At 47.5% G+C, this 21,970-nt stretch overlaps 2 protein-coding genes across 3 annotated transcripts in view; one reads left to right on the top strand and one right to left on the bottom strand.

Annotated features, from left to right (window-relative positions):
* Positions 1-313, top strand: part of RNF181 (ring finger protein 181) — a 166,822-nt gene extending 166,509 nt beyond the window's left edge. Inside the window, exon 6 of the mRNA XM_081203290.1 lies at positions 81-313. Coding sequence (XP_081059416.1) covers positions 81-140 — 60 coding nt within the window. The 3' untranslated portion in view covers positions 141-313. The remainder of the gene's footprint in view (positions 1-80) is intronic.
* A 2,965-nt stretch (positions 314-3,278) lies between these two features.
* TMEM150A (transmembrane protein 150A) lies at positions 3,279-21,790 on the bottom strand. 2 transcript variants are annotated; one of them, XM_081203237.1, is made up of 9 exons: positions 21,695-21,790; positions 17,236-17,265; positions 14,856-15,079; positions 9,821-9,868; positions 9,401-9,487; positions 8,664-8,731; positions 7,312-7,439; positions 6,509-6,686; positions 3,279-4,638 (listed from the first exon to the last, which is right to left on the bottom strand). In XM_081203237.1, exons 3-9 carry the CDS (start codon positions 14,918-14,920, stop codon positions 4,397-4,399), a joined length of 816 nt encoding a protein of 271 aa, XP_081059363.1. In that variant the 5' UTR covers positions 14,921-15,079; positions 17,236-17,265; positions 21,695-21,790; the 3' UTR covers positions 3,279-4,396. The 2 variants fall into 2 exon arrangements, with proteins under 2 accessions (XP_081059363.1, XP_081059362.1); XM_081203236.1 differs by having other exon boundaries at positions 14,856-15,076; positions 21,695-21,789.
* Between the last annotated feature and the right edge of the window lie 180 nt (positions 21,791-21,970).

The raw sequence follows: 21,970 nt of genomic DNA, 5'->3' as shown, positions 1-21,970 counted from the left end.
TCTCGTGGAGAACCACCTGGGGGCCACATGTCAGTCGTGAATAGAGCCGGGGGCATTCATATTTACCTTTATTTTCCAAGGTGCGGCGGCAACAGCAGGCGCATCGGCTGGAGTATCTGCACGGTGCCATGTACACGTGAGGAAGGCATGCCCTCTGCCTCTCCTTCCAGCTCAAGGCTGACAACCGCAATCTCGCCCACATTGCCAGGAAGCAGGGCGCCCCCAGTGCCAAGAAAGGCAGCAGCCCTCCTTCCTTCCCCACTTCCAAAAGTTTGTTGCACATCCATAATAAATGCCGGGCTTCGTTAAGTAACTTCTCTTGCTGTAGTTTCCCTCACCGCACAAGTATGTGATCATGTGGAGGGCGTCGCCAAGTACGCAGAGGGTGTGTTCTCTCTGGGGGAAAGCATTGTGGCCCCAGAACCTGCATCATTTGTGGGGAGGTGGCCAGGAGCTGAAGGCAGAACAGCTCAAAACGCAAGGCAGCCAGTACAGTGGTGCCTCGCAAGACGAAAAGAATTCGTTCCGCGAGTCTTTTCGTCTTGCGAAGCACGGTCCGTCGCAACTGCGCCTCTTTCAAGCGGCTTTAAAAAAAACCACAAGACGTTTTCGTCTTGCGAAGCAAGCCCATAGGAAAATTCATCTAGCGAAGCAACGCAAAAACGGAAAACCCTTTCATCTAACGAGTTTTTCGTCTTGCGAGGCATTCGTCTTGCGGGGCACCACCGTAAATCAAGAAAATTATCCTTACCCGTTTTCGTCTGGCGCCCCCCCCTCCAGTTTTATTTTCTTGCCTCTTCTCCCGATTTGGTTCTTGCCATTTCCTCTGGCAAGATTTGGGCTGACTCTTACAATACCTGGGAAGAGACATGCCTTCACCTTATGGGCCATTTTTGGCCTGCCAGGTTGTTTTGCGGGTATTTGCAGGCAACTCAAGTTCTTTCAGAGTGTGAAGCAGTATATAGATATGTGATCTAGTTGACACTGTGTACTTTGATTTTCAGAAAGCTTTCAACAAGGTACCTCATCAAAGATGTCTGTGTTAAGCTTTGCAGTAATGGAATAAGAGGTTGTCTTGTACATCAGGATTTGGTTAAGTAGCGGGAAGTAGAGAGTAGGAATAAATGGGCAGTTCTTTGAATGGAGGGATGTAGAAAGTGGAGTGCCTCCCCCAACAATGATTGGTATTTGACCTTGCACTTTTTAACTTGTTCATGAAAGATGTAGAGTTAGGGGTGAGCCGTTGAGCAATGAGGTGGCCAAGTTTGCTAGCAATACAAAATTGTTCAGTGTGGTGTTTGTATTTAAGTGTGAAAAACTCCAAAAGGACCTCTCCCCATTGAGCAAATGGCCCCCCAAAATGGCAAATGCAGTTCAATCTAAACAAGTGCAGAAGCGATGCATGTCAAGAAGAAAAATCTCAATTTCACTCATGGGGTCTGAACTTGCGGTGACTGGCCATGAATGAGACCTTGGCATAGTGAAGATTGTGACCCAGAGTGTGGGAGCCATGAAAAATTCAAATCCCATGCTGGGTTTCATTAGGAAAGGAGTTGAAAATAAAACTGCTGGGATCATAATGCTGTTCTACAAATCTCTTCTGTGACATTTGGAATACTTTATACAGTTACAGTCACCTCACCTAGGATATTGCAGAGCTGGAAATATCAGAAAAGGGTAACCCAAATGATCAAGGGGATGGAGCAACTCCCCTGTGAGGAAAAGTTGCGGCATTAGGGACCCTTTAGTTTATAGAGAAAAGGTGAGCAAGAGGTGACATGAAAGTATATAAAATTATGCATGGCAGGGAGAAAGTGGATAAAGTTTTTCTTCCTCATAACATAATTATTTGTGCGCAGTCAGTAAAGCTGAACATTGGAAGATTCAGGACTTCACACAGAACATAAACTACCAGCTAGGATGACTTAACAAGGGTATTCGACAAATTCATGGAAGCTACTAGCTACGATGGCTATACTTTGCCTCCACAGTTGGGAGGCAGTAGCAGTTCCAAATACCAGTTGCTGGAATCCTCAAGAGGGGAGAGTGATCTTGCACCCAGGTCCTTGGGGGTTTCCTATAGGCATCAGGGTGCCCACTGTGAGAACAGAATGCTGGACTAAATTATTCCTGACCCAGCAAGCTTCTCTTAAGCAAGTGACAGGCACTTCATTGCTGGTTGTTTGGCAAGCACTGTCTTGACAAGTGTCAGTCTGATGCCATTAATACAGATGACTGACGAGTAGTGTCAAAGTGAGAGGGAGGGGGTTGAGATGGAGATCTGGTCTGCCAGAGTAAAAAAGTTACCCAACCCTTCATTATATCATGCAAAATCCCCACAGCTTGCATGAGTCCTGTGCGTAGCTTGCTATATGAAAGGCTAGCATCTTCAGCCATGGCCATGTTGGAAAACCACTGGGTGGTGCCTCTGCTTCAGAACATCCTTGGCCAATGGTAAAGGATGATGGGAGCTCTAGTCCAGCAATATCTGGAGGGTCACTGGTCCTCTGCCCTCTTCCTGCACTTTAGAGGGCTCTGTGGCTAAGAAAGGCAGGTGTGTACTCTCATCTTCTGTGAAGCAGGCCTCGGGTGCTATGTTTGTACAAACGCTGGCTGCTATTACCTAGTCTGTTTTTGTGTGTGGAGAGACAGCAGACTGGACCTTTATTTTGGCGAGCAAACTCTGGAAATACACACAACCAAGAAACTCAGCTAAAGAAAAGGCCATTCCCTTGGCATGTGTGATTTTGGTCTCTGGAAGTTGGGGGTGGCAAATATGCAGGAGGGGCTTAAAGTATGCCTTTTTTGGCCCAAGGTCTGCAACGGCAAGGGGACAAATCAGGCCAACAAATAGGCGGGGTAATGGCTGCTGCTGGCTTAGAGGGTCCATGAGTGGTATTGCAGAGTGGAGACTAATTCCAGGGACAGCAGAGGGGGCAGAAAATTACTGCCAAGTAACCAAGTAACACCAAACTCTGGCACCCTCCCCTTCTGCCTGGAGAGAGTGATTTCAGAGCAGTTAGAAGCCGCAGTCCCTTATTGCTGCCCTCCAGACAAAATTGCATTTATCAGAGTGGATCCTCTACAACCCACTTCCTAAGCGACAAAGCAGGGGAGGGGGTGCCTCAGGTGTACCCCCTTCCCTCTTCTGTAGGCACTCTTCCTTTTGCAACTCCTGGATGTGCACAGGGTGTGGAAGTGGCACTTTGCTTGTGATGCTCTTCTGCTGCTGCTGCACACGTAGACAGACACACACCCATCAGACAAGGCAGCGCTGCTCTGATACAACTCTCTTTATACACATTTTATATAGAGATATATAAAAAAACTTCTAAAAAATACCAAAACAGTTTTACCCAAACATACCAGCTCAGACATGGGGGGCTGAGGAGCAGAATCCTCCTCCTCCCTGTTCAGCCCAGATACTTATGGGACAGATGGTGGAAATCTGCCTTGGGTAGTGTGCCAAGTCCTGGGGTGGGGACATTCGTCTTTTCCCTAAGACAGAGTCTCCTTTTGTTGCTTCTCCACCCTGTTTTTCCCCCAGGTGCATCAATGTTCTTGTTGCGTCGAGACCACATTGCTTCTTACAGGCCAAAGTATGGAGGTGGTGGTCACCTCCCAGAGAGTAGTGAGGGGTATCCTCCATTCACTAAACCCACCTGTTCCCTGCCTCTTTGCTCCAGCAGCTCACGTAGGTCCCTCTATCACCCCAGAAGGAAAGTAGGTGGGGAGCGGCAGTGAGATGCAGTCATATTTTCCAAGAGCAGCCATTGTCTGCAGGCACCCAAACTGTATTCCAAGCACCTTTGGGAAACAAGTCTAGCTCTGCTTGTAAATGAATCTGGAAACAGCTGTTTCCTTTGGCACCGGTTTGCAGGCCCTGGGGGGCAGCGAGAGGGCCAGGCTCTGCAGCAACCTCCCCCAACCTCCCGCTGCCCTCCGGGTGCATTGGATTACAACTCCCAGCAGGCTCCGCGTCACCTGGCCATGCTGGTGGGAACTGTAGTCCAAACCCCCAGAGTGTGTGCGCAGTAGGTTGGGTGAGAAAGCTTAGCTGCCAGCAAGGACAGGTTTTCAGGTAAGGTTGTCATGATCCAAGCTATATAGGTGGGGGCTTATTTGAGAGTTCTGCCTGCTGCCATCCAGTGCTCTTAGACAAATAGGCACTGTCTTTCCTCCCTTCAGAGTGCAGCACTGAGCAACGACAGAGGGGAATTAGAGGGGAGTGTTGGCAGCAATAATATTTTTCTTTTTAAAAAAAATCTTTTGGTACAAAATTAAAATCCCCAGGAGGGAAAAGGTGCCCCTCTTCCCCCATTGGGGGAAAAAAAGGCAGCGCACCAAAGCTGCCGGATGTGGGGTGGAAAAGCAAAGCCATCCCCACCCGTTTCCCTCAGATCATAGCGATGCTCTCAGGGTTACAGTTAAGGTGAGTTGAGGTGCTGCTGCTGCCTGGTGATTTGCACCCCCTGCTGTTCGAATGCTGCAGTGCAGCCACCATGGTGTCATTGGAGACGGCACCAAACTCGTAGGTGAAAGTGCCGTAGAAGATGAGGATGTCAATGACGAAGACCCATTCGCAGATGGCAGCCAGGTGCTGCAGGAGGAAGCTCTCGTGGATGAAGAAGATTCCACCTGTGGGAGAGTCAAGGAAAAGTAGGCACGCCTGCAGAAGGAGGGTTGGCTTGGCTGGCTTTGTGATGGTGGCAGAAGATGCCCTCTTTGAGCAAGAGTGGGCAGAACTGGGACCTACTATTCATTTCTTTAAGCTATTGCATTATACCCCACTTTTTCTCCAAGGAGCTCAAGGTGGCATATCCAGTTCTCCCCTCTTTTAATCCCCACAACAATCCAGTGAAGTAGGTTAAGCGGAGAGGTAATGGCTTGTCCTCAAGGTGAGCTTCATGGCCACATGGAAATTGGAACCCTGGTCTCCCAGGTCCTTGTCCAACTCTCTAATCACTACACCATGCTGGCCCTCTAGTAGACCTCTGGATGTTTTCCAATCGATTAGAATGGCTTTCCAAGTCCTATCTAGCCTCAAAGTAACGTTTGTCTCCTCAGTTATACTGCTAAAATTAAGAAAGCTATCAGCAGATTTTCTTGTGTGAGAGGAGGACAGCTACATTAAAATTCTTAAAACAAATTCTATACACAGTCTATATACAGAAGCAACCTGTTTTTAATTTGGAGTGTGAGTCTTTCACACCTGGCTCTGGCTGGTATATCCTGGATTTATAGTTTAAAACAAAAACAAATAGACCTGGCAAGCCTGAAGTCCGTCCACTCTTGAGACATGACAGAAAGAACTGATACAGCCACCTATTGGGCTCTGGTGGTGCTTTAGGACTCCATAGGCCCAGGCTGTGGAGCCCATCTTCCTAAAACTACTAAACAGGATGGGTCTGGTCAGCACCTGGATGGGAGATCACTTAGGAACCACCTGGACACCTCCTAAGGTTCCATTTATAGGAAAGGATGTAAATACAGCAAACTCGCATCTGGCATGGGGTTACACTCCAGAGATGGCACAAAAACAATCTTGCCATCTGGAGCTGGGGCACCAAACAGGTATTAGCCCCTAAGCAAGGTTTGCTTTACTGGGCTCTGGGAGGCTCTCACAAGATCTTGCAGAGCCACCCAAGTTCCCGCAAGATCTTGCCAGACCCTCCCAGAGTCTGATGAGCAAAACAGAGCTTAAAAGCTTTTTCCATGACAGGAAACTCCTGTGCAAAAAGAGCTTTTAAGCTCTCTGCCTTCCAGGCATTTAATTTGTGTAATTTCAACTGGCTGGCAGTCAACTGCATAAAGTTACCTGTGTAAAAAAAAGTTTTGGTTTGAGAAGTCGTGACCTCCTTAAGGATCTATACGTTTGGCCAAATGTGACAGGGAACTGAGACACCTGTGGCGAATGGTATGTGTGCAGAGGATGAGGGGCTGGCTAGCTGGCTGCAACCCCTTCCCAGCGCATGAACAAACAAGATCTTGAGCCCAGTTTGAAGCAGTGGATCAGAGAACCTTCCTGAAACTACGCCCAGGCAATTAATTGCGTGTGTAAACTACAAATGCCCAAAAAGTGTGGGAAACTTTGGCTCTCCAAGTGTTAGTGAACTACATCTATTGGCACCAGTGGCATCTGGAGGGCCAAAGGTTCCCCATACCTGCCCAAAAGCTTAGATAGCAAACTTGTGGCTCTCCATATGTTGCTGGATGCAGACTCCCCCCAGCCCTTGCAGCCAGCATGGTCAGGGGACAGGAGTTAGCTGGGAGGCTGCAGGTCCCCTTGTCTCTGGCCAGAAGAGAAGCACGGGGACAGGGTTGGGGGCACAGGTATCAAGAGGGCAAGCTGAAGATCCACAGGATAACGCAGCCATGGTGAAGCCCTTCAAGTGATCACCTGTCCCAGGAGAAAGGAAATCCTGTGTGAGAAAAGAGGGAATTCTCTAGAGGAATGGGTGTCCCCCTGTAGCGCACACTGCCACCAAGTGCCACCAGAAAAGGATACTCAGGACAAGGGAAATTAAGGCCACAGTGGTAAGGAAGACACGTAGATGTGCCACCCAGAAGTCCAGGACAGAGATGGCAACATGGTAGGAGAGGACACACTGAAGGCAGACAAAAAGCAGGCCTGCCGGGAAGGCCACACCGGCTCCGATGTAGTGAAGGGATTTGGCATAGTCCACCTAAAGCACAAGGAGAGCCCAAACACAGGTACTGGAGCAATCAAGTTCCATTGTGGAAGCCTGACCTTTCCCATTATTGTTTTTAAGAAGACAGGTCTCCTCGTTCCATTTTTAGGCAGTTAAGAAAAACCTTCCATCCCGCCAAAGTGTCATGGGTTCACCAAGTCAAATGGCATCTTCCCCTACACCTGCTGGCAAGCAGGGGCCACAAATCTACAAAGGAAATTCTCCTGCACAGCCTCACTACAGTGAAAATGGCTGTGCCAAGAGAATTTTGCTTTGGGGGAAGGCTCCCGCCCCAGTCGCTTCAAGCCACCCCCCTCCCTCATTCCATCCCCCAGTCAGTAGCTCTCCAAAGTGCATCTCCTCCATGTGTGCATTAGGTTGTTCCAACGCAGAGTACAAGGGGTGGGGCTGCCTTTGCAGATGGTACATATTGCCTAGGGTGACTGGATAAATAAAATCCTCTGTCCTCTGCTTCTTGCCCTGTCCACCCCCGCTATGGGCCATAATCCAGCCTTGCCAGAGGCAAGGGGTCACTCCAGGTGAAAAGGAACTCAACTATGTCACTCCCAAATGGGAGCTGCTTTGAAACCCAGTGCTGCCTCCCCAAATTTCTGCCAACCTGGAAATTGCCGACCACAACCAGGCCAGCAGCGTTGGTACAGCCTGTGATCAGCGCAGTTGTGTTCACCCAGGAACTGTGGCTCTGTTCTATCAGCTGCCCATAGCGCAGGAAACAGATCACCAGCACTGTTGGGGGAAGCAAGAGAGATTAAGGAGAGGGCACCATGGATTCTGCTCCAAGTTGTGAGACAAACACTCCTTGGACATACCATGCAGCACAGGGCACAGGGGGGCCCCTCATGCCCACACAAATTAGCAGCAACACTCCATATGCACTGCAGTTCTGTGGAAGTACAGGATATGGCCCTGGGTACAGAGCCCAACTTCTTGAAAAGGTCAACCTTTTTATTTTTATAAAATAAAGCATGCTTCTCACTCTTGCCACTGCAAAGATGTGGGCAATACCTGCTGGAATCCCAGCAGCCAGGGGCAAGAGTGAACACAGGCTTCAGTGGGTGGAAGATTTGGTTCCCTTGTGTCTTCCGTGACTCAGAGTCACAATAAGTTAAATCAGGCATAGGCAAACTCAGTCCTCCAGATGTTTTGGGACTACAACTCCCATCATTCCTGACCACTGGTCCTGTTAGCTAGGGATGATGGGAGCAGTGGCGTAGCATGGGTTGTCAGCACCCGGGGCAAGGCAAGTAATTTGCGCCCCCTAATCCGTGGATTTGTGCCCCCTAACCCGTGGATTTGCGCCCCCTAACCCTAACCCCCAGATGTTGCGCCCGGTGCGGCCCGCCCACCTGCACCCCCCACGCTACGCCACTGGATGGGAGTTGTAGTCCCAAAATATCTGGAGGGCTGAGTTGCCTATGCCTGAGTTAAATGGATTCTTTCCAATTACACAGGTCAAAGAATTCAGTTTTACTTGGTGTAGACCACTTTTGATTGCCTGGTCACAGAAGTTTGAAATTTCTCCCTATTCCCCCACATTTTTGATAGCAGAATGCTTTGAGAAAGGAAAAGGAAAGAAAGCCCCTGGACTCAAGAGTCTATCAGCATAAAAATGTGTAGAAAGACTAAGCAGATGTGGATGTTTCCAGGAAGTTATCTGTCAACCTTCAGGATGCCCCTGGATGCAAGACAGACCCTTGAGCAGTGGGTTGGGGTTTCCCTCAGTCCCCGGCTCTTCACAAGACAACCTTTAGCCACATTTGGCAAGCAGAAGCCGTTTCCTCTACAACCAGGCCGGCTTCCTGTGTGCCCCTTGAAGGTCAGGCACTTGCTCTGGAAAAGCCTCTCTCTCAGGGGCTCGTATCCTGGGAAGATTAGGCTTCAGGAGGGAATGGATGCTGCCTACTGATGCTGGCTGGCCAGATGTGAAGAAAGGGGAGAAGCAGCACTTACCCATGAAAGCCCCAACATTCCCAATAAGACTGAAGAGACAACTTTCAGGAGGATACGTGCCACATTTACTGCAGGGGGAAAAGAATGAGAATGTTAGCATGGCTGAGAGAAACCAGCAAAGATGCCTTTGTTCTACACATTTGCCTGGATGTTGCCAAACTGATGGACTTCTGAAGTCATTGTAAGATGGCACAACTGGGGAAACAGCTATTTCTGACCAAGCCAAGTACAATACGAGAAAAGGCAAGTAAGAGGTGACATGACAGAAGTTTATAAGATTATGCATGGCATAGAGAAAAGGTTTTCTCTGTCTCATAACATTAGATCTCATGGGTATCCTATGAAGCTGAATGTTGGAAGATTCAGGGCAGATAAAAAAGAAGATGTCTTCGTGCAGTGCAGAGCTGAACTATGGAACTCACAGCTACAGGAGGCAGTGATGGCCACCAATTTAAAAGAGAATTAGACAATTTAAAAGGATTAGACAGATTCACAGAGTGGTCTTGCGCTTGAATTCTGCTTGCAGGTTTCCTCCAGGCATGTGACTGGCCACTGAGAACAGGGTGCTGGATTAGACCTGTTATTGGCTTGATGCAACAGGCTCTTCTTATGTTCATATAGGCAATGCCCAGTTTGAACTCCAGCCAGAACTGGTTCACCCACAAGGGATGCAGGGGTAGCCTCTGTGCCCAGAACAGCTCCATTGCAATCCATTACAATCCCCCCCCCCCGCTCACCTGATCAAAGGGACATCCTCCAAGGTGCAGCAGCTTTTGGGGTATCCATGCTTGGCAGAATCAGCAGAGCAGGACTCATTATATGACCTGCAACAGTTTGGACAGGTTAGCGGGCAACGTAACGTGCTCCAAGAAAAGGTACAAACAAGAAACTGGGCCAGTTTTGCAGGACAAGGAATGTTAAGAAGCTAACAAGACTAGGAACGTATGAAGTTGTCTTATATTGGGTCAGACCACTAGTCCACTTAGCTCAGTTCTGTCTACACTCTATCAGCAATTCTCTAGGATTTGTTTTCAACAGGGGACATTCCCAACCCTACCAGGAGATTCTATGGTGCAAATTGGGGACCTTCTGCATGCAGAGCAGCTGCTCTCCCCCTGAGCTAGTACTCTGTCCTCTTGCTTTATGGAAGGACTTACCAGTTCTCAACAGGACACACATGGTGGTTCATTACTGCCATGGCATACCTGTGAGAGGCAGAACAGAAAAATACAGTTAAGGGTGGACTGGACATGAAAGCATTCAGACCAAAATGTGTGTGAACATAGCAGCCAAATGGGGCCAGATCAACAAATAAAAATTATATTACAATTGTTCAAAGATTATATCACCTATACCACCTGAAGCTGAATTTCCAAAAGCGAAGCACATCCAATTAGCTTTGTATAACTCAAAGCAGACAAACAAATAAGCTTTAAAAGCCTACAACGGGATGCACAAGAATGGCAACAGAGTTCTGGAAGGTGTTCAAATCATTCTTTTTATGCCAAGAACAATTCAGGTTTACAGGCAGCAAACATCTTTTAAGCTGTTCTAAGTAAAAAGAAAAACCTGCTGGGGTTGCCCCTAAGAGGAACTAAGGTGAAGACAAATGTCTCCCTTTGCCCTGACCTATCAGAGGACCAGTGTAGGTCTTTAAGGCAGCCAAGGAGGATTCAAAGGACTCTGCCTCTCCCTTCCCTATATGCCAGTAAAGGCACTGGGAAGGAGCTGGTGTTGCTCCTTAAACCTGCTGCTCTGGAATCTCTTGTATCCCAGCCCGAGAGTGTTTGCCCAAAGCCCTGCTCACACACTCTCTGGGCGCATTCCAAGCTCCCATCTGTTCAGAGTGGACCAGAGGTGACACTGGAAAGCATCAACTGCCCCAGGCAAAGAATTGCAATTCCTGCTCCACCGCTTTCCCCCAGGGTAAGCAATAAAGCAGCAGTAAAATGTGTCACCTCCAAGACTGGAAATTTCCATCACCAAGGCAAAGGACTTTGAAAAATTTCCACAATCCCATGTGCTTTGGGAACGCTCAACCTGCTCTCTGCTTTTTGTGTTGTTTACCCAGGAAACTGGCCCTGCTGAGAAGAGATCCAAGCTAGGAGGGCTGTTCCAAAGAAGCATCTGGGAGACAAGATAAAAATGCAACCGTTGCTCTCCAATTCGCCTGCATGTTCTGCTTCAGCAGCCACCTCCAATTTTAGGCTGACAAATTACTACTGAGTTCCAGCCAGTTGCAGTCTGTGTTCAGCGAGGCTCTCAGCAGGAGAGGATTCCTATGTTTGCACCTAAGTATGTCTGAGGAGGGAAGCTGCTTCCCTAGAGTGAGCTTCCTTGGGGACACGAAGCCATTGCAACAAGGCTAACCCAGAACAGATCCGAGGGCTGATGGGTCATAATAGCAGGAGAGACTTGTAGGCAGCCTTATCTTCCCTGCCACAGCTGCCTGTCCAAAACGCTACAAGAGAACCACGCAAAACCAGCCTTTCAGGCCTATAGGCTCCTGTGTAATGTTGTTCCACATCAATGCCAAAAACACTAACTTCTCAGCAAATACACAAATCACAGGTTGCAGTGGCCAGCTGATTTGCTGTGGCTTGAAACCCGCCCCCCCCCCCAGCAAATTCCTGCCCCCAGGTTGTTTATACAGGGCTGTAGTTGCCACAGAAGATGGTTTGTGTTTGGGTTAGGACTCCATATCACTGTGGGGACATTTCCACCCCATCTGCCTGCCTGTGTCTCTGTGGGATTCTATCAATATCTGTGCTTCTGTCATAGAATCAGAATTGTAAAGCTGGAAGGCACCCCAAGTTCATCTGGAACAACCCCAGGGATGAAGGAATCTCATCTAAAGCATTCATGACAGACAGCCATCCAACCTCTGCTTAAAGACCTCCAATGAAGGAGAGTCCATAACCTCTCAAGGGAGACCATTCCACTATCAAACAGCTCTTGCTTTTTTCTGCTGGACCCACATGGAACAGGTGGCTCTAGATCAGACCCTGTCTGGAGTCTTGTGTCCAGTTCTGGGCACCACAGATTAAGAAGGATATTTACAAGCTAGAAGGTGTGCAGAGGAGGGCACCCAGGATGATCAAGGGCTTATGAGAAAAGAGAAGACTGACACAGTGTCTAATTTGGATCAAAGCCTGGATTCTGTTAGAAAAAACAGACATACTGGATTTAGAGAGTTTCGATAACAGATATGGGTGGCATGCCTACCTTGGTTAAAGGTAAAGGTACCCCTGACCATTAGGTCCAGTCACGGACAACTCTGGGGTTGCGGCACTCATCTCGCTCTATAGGCCAAGGGAGCTGGCGTTTGTCCACAGATAGCTTCCGGGTCATGCGGCCAGCATGACTAAGCCGCTTCTGGCGAACCAGGGCAGCACATGGAAACACCGTTTACCTTCGCGCCGGAGCGGTACCTATTTATCTACTTGCACTTAATGTGCTTTTGAACTGCTAGGTGAGCAGGAGCTGGGACCGAACAATGGGAGCTCAGCCCGTCACAGGGATTCGAACCACCGACCTTCTGATCGGCAAGCCCTAGGCTCTGTGGTTTAGACCACAGCGCCACCCGCGTCCCACCTACCTTGGTTACAATAAAGTAAAAGTCCACAAGGGTTCACCAACCATATTGTTAGAAGTGCTTTGTATAAGGTGTGGACTAGATGCCAACCATTACTGGAACCATATACACCATGGTGGCTGTCCCTGCTCGAGGCGTTCATAGTCAAAAAACTAAATATGGAAAGTAACTGTGCAACTTACAGTCATTTGAGGAGATAAGGCACCATCTTACTGATTGGCTCCAATACCACCAATTAAATAATGTTTTCAATTCCGATAAAAAAAATAGGCTTTGGAAAGGAAGAATCTAAATTACAAAATTATTAAAAAACAATAAGAAACTATTATCCAAACTGTATGATCTGATACTGGAATGGGACCTAAAAGACGAAGAAATAAAGGAAGTAGTGGTCGAATGAGCCTAAGACACCGGCCATGCAATTCAAATAGATCAGTGGGAAAGGCTCTTGAAGATCAATATAAGATTTACCACCTGCTACTCCATCAAGGAGAACTTAATGAAAATGTTCTATAGGTGGTACATGACACCTTCAAAACTCGCCAAAATAAATAAGTTAAAATCCAATCTCTGTTGGAAACGTAAGGAGGTGGAGGGGACTATGGTGCATGTATGGTGGGGCTGCGAAAATGTTAAAGAATTTTGGGGGTGTATCCACAAGGAGTTAAAAAAGATGTTCAAATTTTCTATAGAAAAAACCCCAGAGGCGTATCTATTGGGCTTAGTAGGAAAGGATATTCCACAAGGTAAGAAAAGATTATTTTTATATGCAACAGCTGCAGCCAAGCTTTTACTTGCAAAGAATTGGAAAGGAAATATTATACCTACAAAAGAAGATTGGATATGCAAACTATCTGAATTTTTAGAAATGGTGAATGAAGTTAACAGCAGCCATAAGATACCAGACAAATCAGAAACTAAGGTTAGAATGGCAATGTTTTGAAGATTGTATGATTAAACACTGTTCTAAGGACAACATGTTGATATGTATAGATTGCTTGTAAAGTAGAACTAGAAAAAATTACTATATTAAGAATATTAAGGATGAGATGCATAAGATGCAATGTAAACAAGAATTTAAAGATTAAGGGATGGTGAGTATTGGGGGAGGGAAGCCACATGGATGTATTTTTCTTTTCTTTTTATGGTTATTATTTTGTATTTCTGTATTTGTGAGTGATTAGTGTGTTTGTTTTTGAAAAATAAAAATAAGAGAGAGAGAGAAGAGAAGACTGAGAGGTGATATGACAGCCATTTTTGAATAGCTAAAGGGCTGCTATATGGAAGGCGACACAAGCTTGTTTTCTGTTGCTCCCGAGGTGGGGACCCGAATTAATGGATTCAAGTTACAAGAAAGGAGATTCTGACTAAAAATTAGGAAGAACTTTCTGACGTTAAGTGGAACAGACTCCCAAAGAAGGCGGACTCTCCTTCATTGGAGGTTTTAAAAGAGATGATTGGATGGCCACCTATCAGGGATTCTTTAGCTGTGATTCCTACACTGCAGGGTTGGACTAAAATGATCCTTTGGGTTCCTTCCAGGCCTACAATTCTATGATTCTGCAATGTTTCCTCAGCTGCATGTAGTCCTCATCACAAGCAATCATTAGTGGCAGCCGGTGTGTAACTGGGACCAAAAACAAGGGCACTTTCCCGAAGTGCTGTTAACTGAGCTGGCTATCCAGAGCCGGGGCCCAAAGAGTTGGGAAACATTAAAGCCCTTTCCATAAAAGCAACGTACAGCACCACCTTCCATTCTGTCCCCACTGGAATGGAGGCATGCTAAAGGGGTATTACAGGCTTCTCCAACCCAGCCACCCTCCAGGAGTTTGGGGCTGATGGGAGCTGGTGCCTAACACACCTGTGAGTCTCCACTTTGGGGGAGACTGGCCTGCCTGTACAACAGCACACAGCAGGGTCCCTGCCACAGTTTTCAGCAAACATGTTGTGGCGCACACACCACCTTTTATGAGGCTGGAGAGAACTTCCTCTCAGTGGCTGCAGGTGGGAACTGCAGGGTAAGCCAAGGACACAGCCTATTTCTGAGTCCTTGCAGAGCTGAAGACAAGATGTTATCGTGGAACTTATGCCTGTCCCTCCAGCACCAGGGCTGTTACCCCCACAGCTGTCGGAATTTCTCAAAGGGGAAGCTTTCCCACCTTGGTGCTGTGAGGAAGAGCAGCCAAAAGCTCTTAATAACACTACAGAAGGGAAGATTGCCCTTACAGTGACCAGTGTGCCTTTTTGTCAGGCAATCAGGCCCTATATGATAAAGACATGGTCCACCCTGGCTAGAATACCCTGATCTACTGTAAAGAATAATCAAAAGTGTCGCCCAAGTGCTGTTTAAACTGTAATGGGGCAAAACCTCGAGTCAGCAAGATCTATCACAAAAAGCTAGAACTTTTATTCAGAGCACAGCTTTGGGACAGATTTGCTGAGTTGCCTTTGGCAATCTCCTAAATAGAACAACAGTTCAGGGAGGGAAAGAACCTGCTGCTTATTTGCTGGAAGCCACAAGCCGGCCACACACACACACACACTTTCCAGGCGAATCATTCATGCAGAACACAGGCAGAAATCAAGACAGCTCTTACACAATCCATATTCCAGTGATCGAGAAGGCAGAGAGGCTAATGGGGAGGATGATCCACGCTGTCATTAGTGAGTGCAAGTACACAACAACATGTGTGGTGGGGAGGGGAGGGGAGATTCAGATGAGGGAGGGAGGGGAGGGGGGAAGGAAAAGAGGAAAAGGGAGGGGTGGGTGGGCACTCGCTACAACTGTAGGCCTCCAACTGGAACCATCAGAAGGCACCTGCTGCAATAAAAGAAAAAAAAGTGTGGGATTAATCTCAGCTGAACCAAAATTTAAAAGAAAAGATAGGGTCAATCTGGCAGCATACCCAAACCACTTTCTACCCCCATCTCCAATCAGCAGCATGCATGCACAAAGGCCTTCCCAGTTTCCTCATTAATTCATCCTTGACCGTAATGCCAAGGCATAAGAAACACAAGATATTAAAATGTAAGAAAATAAGTACATCTGCATCCTTAGTGGACCCTGCCTCAATCCATGCAGTTCTGAGACTCTAGAGCAGGAGTAGGGAACCTTTGGCCTTGCAGATGTTGCTGAACCACATCTCCCATCAGCCCCAGCAAGCATGACTGGCACACCTGGAAGGCAAAGGTTCTCCACTCTTGCTCTAGAGCAGTGTTCTCCAACCTTGGGTCTTCAGTTGTTTTCAGACTACAATTCCCATCATCCCTGACCACTGCTCTTGCTAGCTAGGGATGATGGGAGTTGTAGTCCAAAAACAGTTGGAGACCCACGGTTGGGAAACACTGCTCTAGAGCAGCCTTCTCCAACTTGGTGCCTTCCAGGTATTTGGGGCTACAACTGCCATTACCCCCAGCATCATATACCGTATTTTTCGCACCATAGGGCGCACCCAGTTTTTAGGGGGGGGAATCAATAAAAAAAATCTCCCCCCCAGCCCCAAAGAGCAGAGTACAGGCTGCGCGCAACCTCTCCCTGCCGGAGGGGTTGCGCGCCGCTATGCCACAAGCCAAGGCAGCGAGCAGGATGGATCCCGCTCGCTGTTTTGGCTTCCCCTTTAGCCCCGTGCAGCCTCTCCTTGCCGGCAGACGCTGCGCATGGCTAAAGAATCCATAGCCCCGTGCAGGCTCTCCTTGCCGGAGGGGTTGCGCGCAGCTATGGAGCAAGCCAAGGCAGGGGGCGGGATGGATCCCGCTCGCTGTTTTGGCTTCCCCTTTAGCCCCGTGCAGCTTCTTCTTGCCGGGAGACGCTGTGCAGGGCTTTCCTGGTTGGTGGTGGGATTCCCTCACCTCTCCCAAAAGCCCGCAGAAGCCGCGCAACCCCTTTAAAGAGATCGCGGCTTCTCCTGGCTTTTCTGGGAGGTGGGGGGATTCCCTCACCTCTCGCAAAAGCCCGCAGAAGCCGCGCAACCCCTTTAAAGAGATCGCGGCTTCTCCTGGCTTTTCTGGGAGGTGGGAGAAGGGACTAATGTGGCCAGTCAGTCCCTTCTCCCTCCTGTGGAAAAGCCCGCAAGAGCGCACGGAGCTTGTGTGCAGCCCTTGGGGGCTTTTCCTGCCTTCCCCCTGCATTCGCTCCATAGGACGCACACACATTTTCCCTTGCTTTTTAGGAGGGGAAAAGTGCGTCCTATGGTGCGAAAAATACGGTATATGGCTGGGCTAACAGGAAGCTGCAGCGTGAAACATCTGGAGGGCAGCAGCTTGGGAAGAGGAAGTTGCTCACTGGCCAGCTGCAATTCTCAGCTAAGCATCAGTCTTCTCCCCCCCCCCCCCCCCCGCTGCATGAAGCAAGGTCTTTGCATTCGAGGGGTGTTCGTGAACTGGAAATGCCTCTTTCAGATGGCATGAAGTCCAGGCATGCTAAAGGTGACAGCAAGTCTGGATTATACAAACTCAGCCCACAGATGGACAAGCCCCTCTGCTGCTCCCACAAGCCGACCTTGGAAGACTGTCCTTTATTGACAACTGTTTTGTCTCTTTTGACAAAAGATTCCAAGATTGCTATCAAGCTGATCACAACACTCCTTCCATGCACACAAAGGAAGCATCATTTAAGGCTTAATGCAACAAGTTATTGTTGTGAACTAAAAAGTGGATTATCCATGCTCAAATACATAATATAAGCCTCCAGGCTCAATTTAGTCACACTCCGTCCTCATTAAGACACATCTAGTGGATTAAGCCCAAGGAGACTGGCTGAAGGTTTAGAGAAAAGTAAAACAGGTTGGTGTGCATAAGAAGTCCTCAGGAACAGTATCCTTGTAGTTCCAAGAATATCACAAGGCAGCCAGCCAGTCGAAATTGCACAAATTAAATGCATGGAAGGTAAAAAATGACAAAATAACTCATCTAATTACAGAAGAATATAAAATTGTTATTACCCACCATCACTAATATAGAAAGTCTTATAAAACGTACCTGTCCCTGTGTGCATATTTCCTGTTCTTCCTGTAATTAGATAAGTTAGTTTGTCATTTTTTCCCCTCATAGATTTACCCTTGGTTCTAAGCTAATAATTGTGTATTGTCTACATTTTACTACACAGGTAATGTTGCATATTCACATTCTCTTCACATTTTATTGAAAGATTTGCTTCCAACTATTTTCACGTATTTTGAACAGTAATCAACCAGATTATGACACTTCCTTTAAAAATAAAAATCCAATGAATTCATTCCCAGCATCTTTTTCACAGTAGGGATTCTTTTCGTTTTGTTTTCCATGAAATATTTCAATCTGGGATATGAGTCCACAAAGACTTCAAGGAACAGCCTCTCAAGTTTATAGCTCAGTTGTAGGTGACTGATGCAGTGCTGTGGGTTTCACAGAAATATTTCCTACGCAAGTTAGGGTAATTCGCACAGAGTCTTTTACATCAGAAAATGTTGATCCTCCTAGAGACAGAACTTAATTTTGATTTATATTATTTATATTTAGTAAACAAATCTAAGACTTTGAAACTGACAACCTTGCCTAATATTTGCAAGTGGCATCCATTCATTATTAATTATTAATGAACATTTCTGAGGAAAATAATCAAGCACTGGAAACTGTCCCCCCACACCCTTGCTTTAATATATGGTGTTCAGACGTCTTGTGGTACTACTATTCTAATGTAAGCCCATCATTTGTAGTGGCTATTAGATATTCCTTTAGCTTCAGACCTGGTTCACATGACACCCTAAGCTAACCAAAACTGTATGAACAAGCTACAGTGGTACCTCGGGTTACATATGCTTCAGGTTACATACGCTTCAGATTACACACTCCGCTAACCCAGAAATAGTGCTTCAGGTTAAGAACTTTGCTTCAGGATACGAACAGAAATCATGCTCTGGCAGCGCAGCAGACCCCATTAGCTAAAGTGGTGCTTCAGGTTAAGAACAGTTTCAGGTTAAGTACGGACCTCCAGAATGAATTAAGTACTTAACCTGAGGTACCACTGTATTTGTTCATAGACAACTTGGCTCCTTCCAAGTCCTTTTTGTTGCTGCACCAAGGTTTGCCTTAATGCAGGGGTCAGCAAACTTTTTCAGCAGGGGGCCAGTCCACTGTCCCTCAGACCTTGTGGGGGGCCGGACTATATTTTGAAAAAAAAAAAATGAACAAATTCCTATGCCCCACAAATATCCCAGAGATGCATTTTAAATAAAAGCACACATTCTACTCATGTAAAAACACCAGGCAAGCCCCACAAATATATTTTCTTTGCAAAGAATAACCTGGGTAAAAGGAGATCCTTCTTGGTCATCAAAATAATTCCATGTCCTTATACTAGGGTACAAGGTGCAGGTACTGGAAAGCCACCACAAGTGTAATCTGTTGATCCATCTGGCTAACCTTTCATTCCTATTTTATGCCTAGTAACTAAGTAATCCCTGCAACTGGCTCAAAGTACCTATCAAACATTTACTTTAAACAGAAGAGGGAAAACTGGGCTGCCCAGTGATTACTGCCACCCCTTGTTTGCTCCTGATGGAATTCATTTTTTGTACAATAGGAATGGTCTGGGCAGTTATATAATGGGAAGTTGTTTTTAAAAATTACAATTACTGTGCTGTATGGGTAATATAAATAAGTATTTTTTCTATAATATTAAGAGAAATATCTGAGAAACATGTGGTGTTCCCTCCAAGGCTCCATGCAGTTTTAAAACAATGTGTTTAATTAAGATTTACAGCAAGCAATTGCTTTGCAGTTTTATTTCAGCAGGATGTAAAGAAATGGACAATTCTGACTTAGAGCACTGTTTTTAAATTGATTTTTTTCCTCTGTAATTTAACTAATGATTCCCCCCCCCAAATGATTCAATTCCATTTTATCTTTATCCTTTACAGTATAAGGCCACTGGCACCTTCCAAAGTGCATGAACTGCTGGTGGTGCTTATGTATTTTATTTTTCGTAAGCAATCTAGGCCTTTCAACATATCCTGGTAATCTGTTACTAGCATTTCATTGATCTTCTGGGACCCTTGCTATCAACTTCTTACACCAAATCTAAAGTAACTATAAATAATGTGTTCATCAAAATCTGCTACTCAGAAGTCCAGTGGCCCTGCCTTGACATACCTGCAGTTCTGATTGCATTTACCTAGAGCCTCTTTAAATTTTCCAGAAAATATGACTAATCTGGTATTGATGTTTCAGCTTGCAAGGCTTTGTAAGTTAAACATGTCAAAGATCCGCACACCTTCCAAAGTAGAAGAACTCAGTGCACCCATGAGTGGTTCTCTCATTTGTTTCTGTTGGCGTACTTCACCTTGGGAATCTATCTAGTTCAACCATCCCCAACCTGGTGCCCTCCCAATGTTTCCAGCTACAACTCCTATTAGCCCCAATCAGAACATTTAAGAAACGAAAAAGAATTTGCCTATGAAGTTAACTAAGAGTAGGGGAAGAATGCACACATGTTGAAAAGTTGTTGAATAATATGAAGTAAATAATAAACAAATACTGCTCCCAGACTTGACAACTTTGCAGCCACTTCTGCCTTAGATTTTATGCCACGCACAGTACAATACCAGGAGCTCCCCAAACACAGCTTTGTGCCAACAGCTTTCAACCACATATGAATCTATGTTGTCTCCTTCACTTGGATATCTAGTAAAGAATGCAGCATTTATTCTGGGAGCTTAGCATGCTTCTAATGTGGCAATCAAAACTGGTTTCTTGCTTTTCCATGAGAAACAACACAGATAAGGATTAAATACTTGTTATTTCTTCACCTGCTGCATCAAGAAACAGCTGCCGCCTGAAGCCTCATCTTTTTTTATCTGCCCCATAAGACAATTCAGTTCAACTCCCCTTTCACTCCTTCTCCAGTTCCTGGCTGCGCTTTCTTCAAACATTGTAGGGTGGGGTGGGGATAGCTTTGCTTAGCTGCTTTTCTTTCAGATTATGGTCTGCTACAGTGCAGTTAAACTCAGTAGATTGACACCAGGAGGAGACAGAGTAAAGAAACATTTACTGATGCTGCGCAACTCTTACACCAAGTGGTTTCAGTGCACTGGGTTCAAATTTCTGCTGATAAAACCCAGAAACCATCAACTCCCCGCTCCCGCTGACCCAGTCTGGTTTCTCCTATCAACAACAGGGTTAAAAGATACAGAAAAAGTTAGTGTAACCCAGGCATGTCTGAAGTCTGTTTCGGGAGCCTAATTTGGCCCCCGTGGAAGTATATGTAACAAATTTGGGGTTAAATCCTTAAAAAAGCTCAACAATTCTTTAAAAAGCTCAACAACTTTGGTCGGCCCTCGCACATGTCAAATCTGGCCCTCTTTGAAAAAGGTTTGGGCACCCTTGGTGTAACCCAATCCACTCTGACCTTCCACATTCCACACCAGGCTGCTGCTTGCCATAGCTTGGGCTACCTGTAGCCACCCCAACCAGATGGAGTCACAGTTTGCAAGCTGAGTGCCTGTGCCATGTTTGCAAAGGCCCAGTAGGGATACACAGCGCCCTCCTCAGCCACCCACCAGCTGAGCAAAACAAAGTGGACAATTGGGTGCTTCTTAAAGTATCCGATGGGATGGGCAACCAGCGATTCCACACACATACACACACAATGTGCCAGGGACCGATACCATACTTGGTGCCTGAAGCGTCCCACCAACCTGGTCCACCACATCTGTGTAGCCTTGCTTATTTATTTACTTCTTTGTTGCATTTATGTCCCACCATTTTCTCCATGGAGCGTAAGGTGGCTTACATAGCTCTCCAGCTCCCAACAACCACCTTGCAAAGTAGGCTTAGGCTGAGAGGCAGTGACTGGCCCAAGGTCACCAAGCAAGCTTCATTGGCGAGTGGGGAAAGGAGCCCAGGTCTCCCAGGTCCAGGTCTGTCGCTCTAACCACTGCACCACCAACTGATTCCCTAACAGCCCTGACCGCTGTGGGGGGGGGGGGGTTGGAGAAAGAGGGCTCAGCCCTGTGAAGCGGTGACTTGGCCCGGGGGCCCGAGGGAGCTTCGTGGCCGAGTGAGGATTTGGACCCTGGGCCCGAGTCCAGACTCCCTAGCCACTTCACGCTGGGGTGAGATAGAGGGGAAAGGAAGGCGGGCGGGCGGGCGAGCGGGGCGGACCCCGAACCTGACTGGGCCCCGGAGCCCAGCCTTACGGCAGCAGCCGCCCGAGCGAGGCGCGGAGGAAGGTCGCCCGGCCCGCGAGGCGGAGGGGAGCCCACGGGCAGCTCCGCCAGCGCGGGGGAGGGAGGAGCGAGCAAAGGAGGTCTCGGCGGGACCGCCCTGAGGGCCAAGCGGCAGACAGTCATTCAACAGGGCCAGCTCTCCTCAGCGGAGGCCCCCAGAGCGCGCGAAGGAAGGGAGAGGCGGGCGGGCGGCGAGGGCAGGGCGGGGAAAGGCCCCTGCGCCCCCCGGTTACCTGGTCCTCGCCGCAGACTGACGAGGAGCACCGCCGCCCTCGCAGACCTTTAAAAGGGCCAGGCCGGCCCCGCCTCGTACCCCTCCCTCGCATAGCTAGCCCTCATATATAAGCACACCGGGCGCAAAGGGCGCTGGGAAGTGTAGTTCACCTCGCCCCCACCCACTCCCGCCTTTTTTAGCGGAAGCAACTTCCTCCTCCTTCCGCAGTCGTCACCTTCTCCCTCAGCGGCAGAGATACGAAGTATAGACAGGCGCATCTTACTGCCTCGCCAGG

This window comes from Podarcis bocagei, assembly GCF_964188305.1.
Source record: "Podarcis bocagei genome assembly, chromosome: 7".
Classification (NCBI taxonomy): domain Eukaryota; kingdom Metazoa; phylum Chordata; class Lepidosauria; order Squamata; family Lacertidae; genus Podarcis; species Podarcis bocagei.
The sequence above is the reverse complement of the archived record's forward strand: the minus strand, read 5'-3'. Positions and strand labels throughout refer to the sequence as shown.

Bases quoted from the DNA above. Each gene is read 5' to 3' on its own strand.
- TMEM150A (XM_081203237.1), bottom strand. From the start codon at position 14,920: ATGACAGCGTGGATCATCCTCCCCATTAGCCTCTCTGCCTTCTCGATC. The intron at 9,488-9,820 runs GTAAGTCCTTCC...AAACTGTTGCAG, and splicing joins GTGTGTCCTGTTGAGAACTG to GTCATATAATGAGTCCTGCT. The intron at 4,639-6,508 runs GTATCCTTTTCT...ACTCTCCCACAG, and splicing joins CTTAATTTCCCTTGTCCTGA to GTGGAATCTTCTTCATCCAC.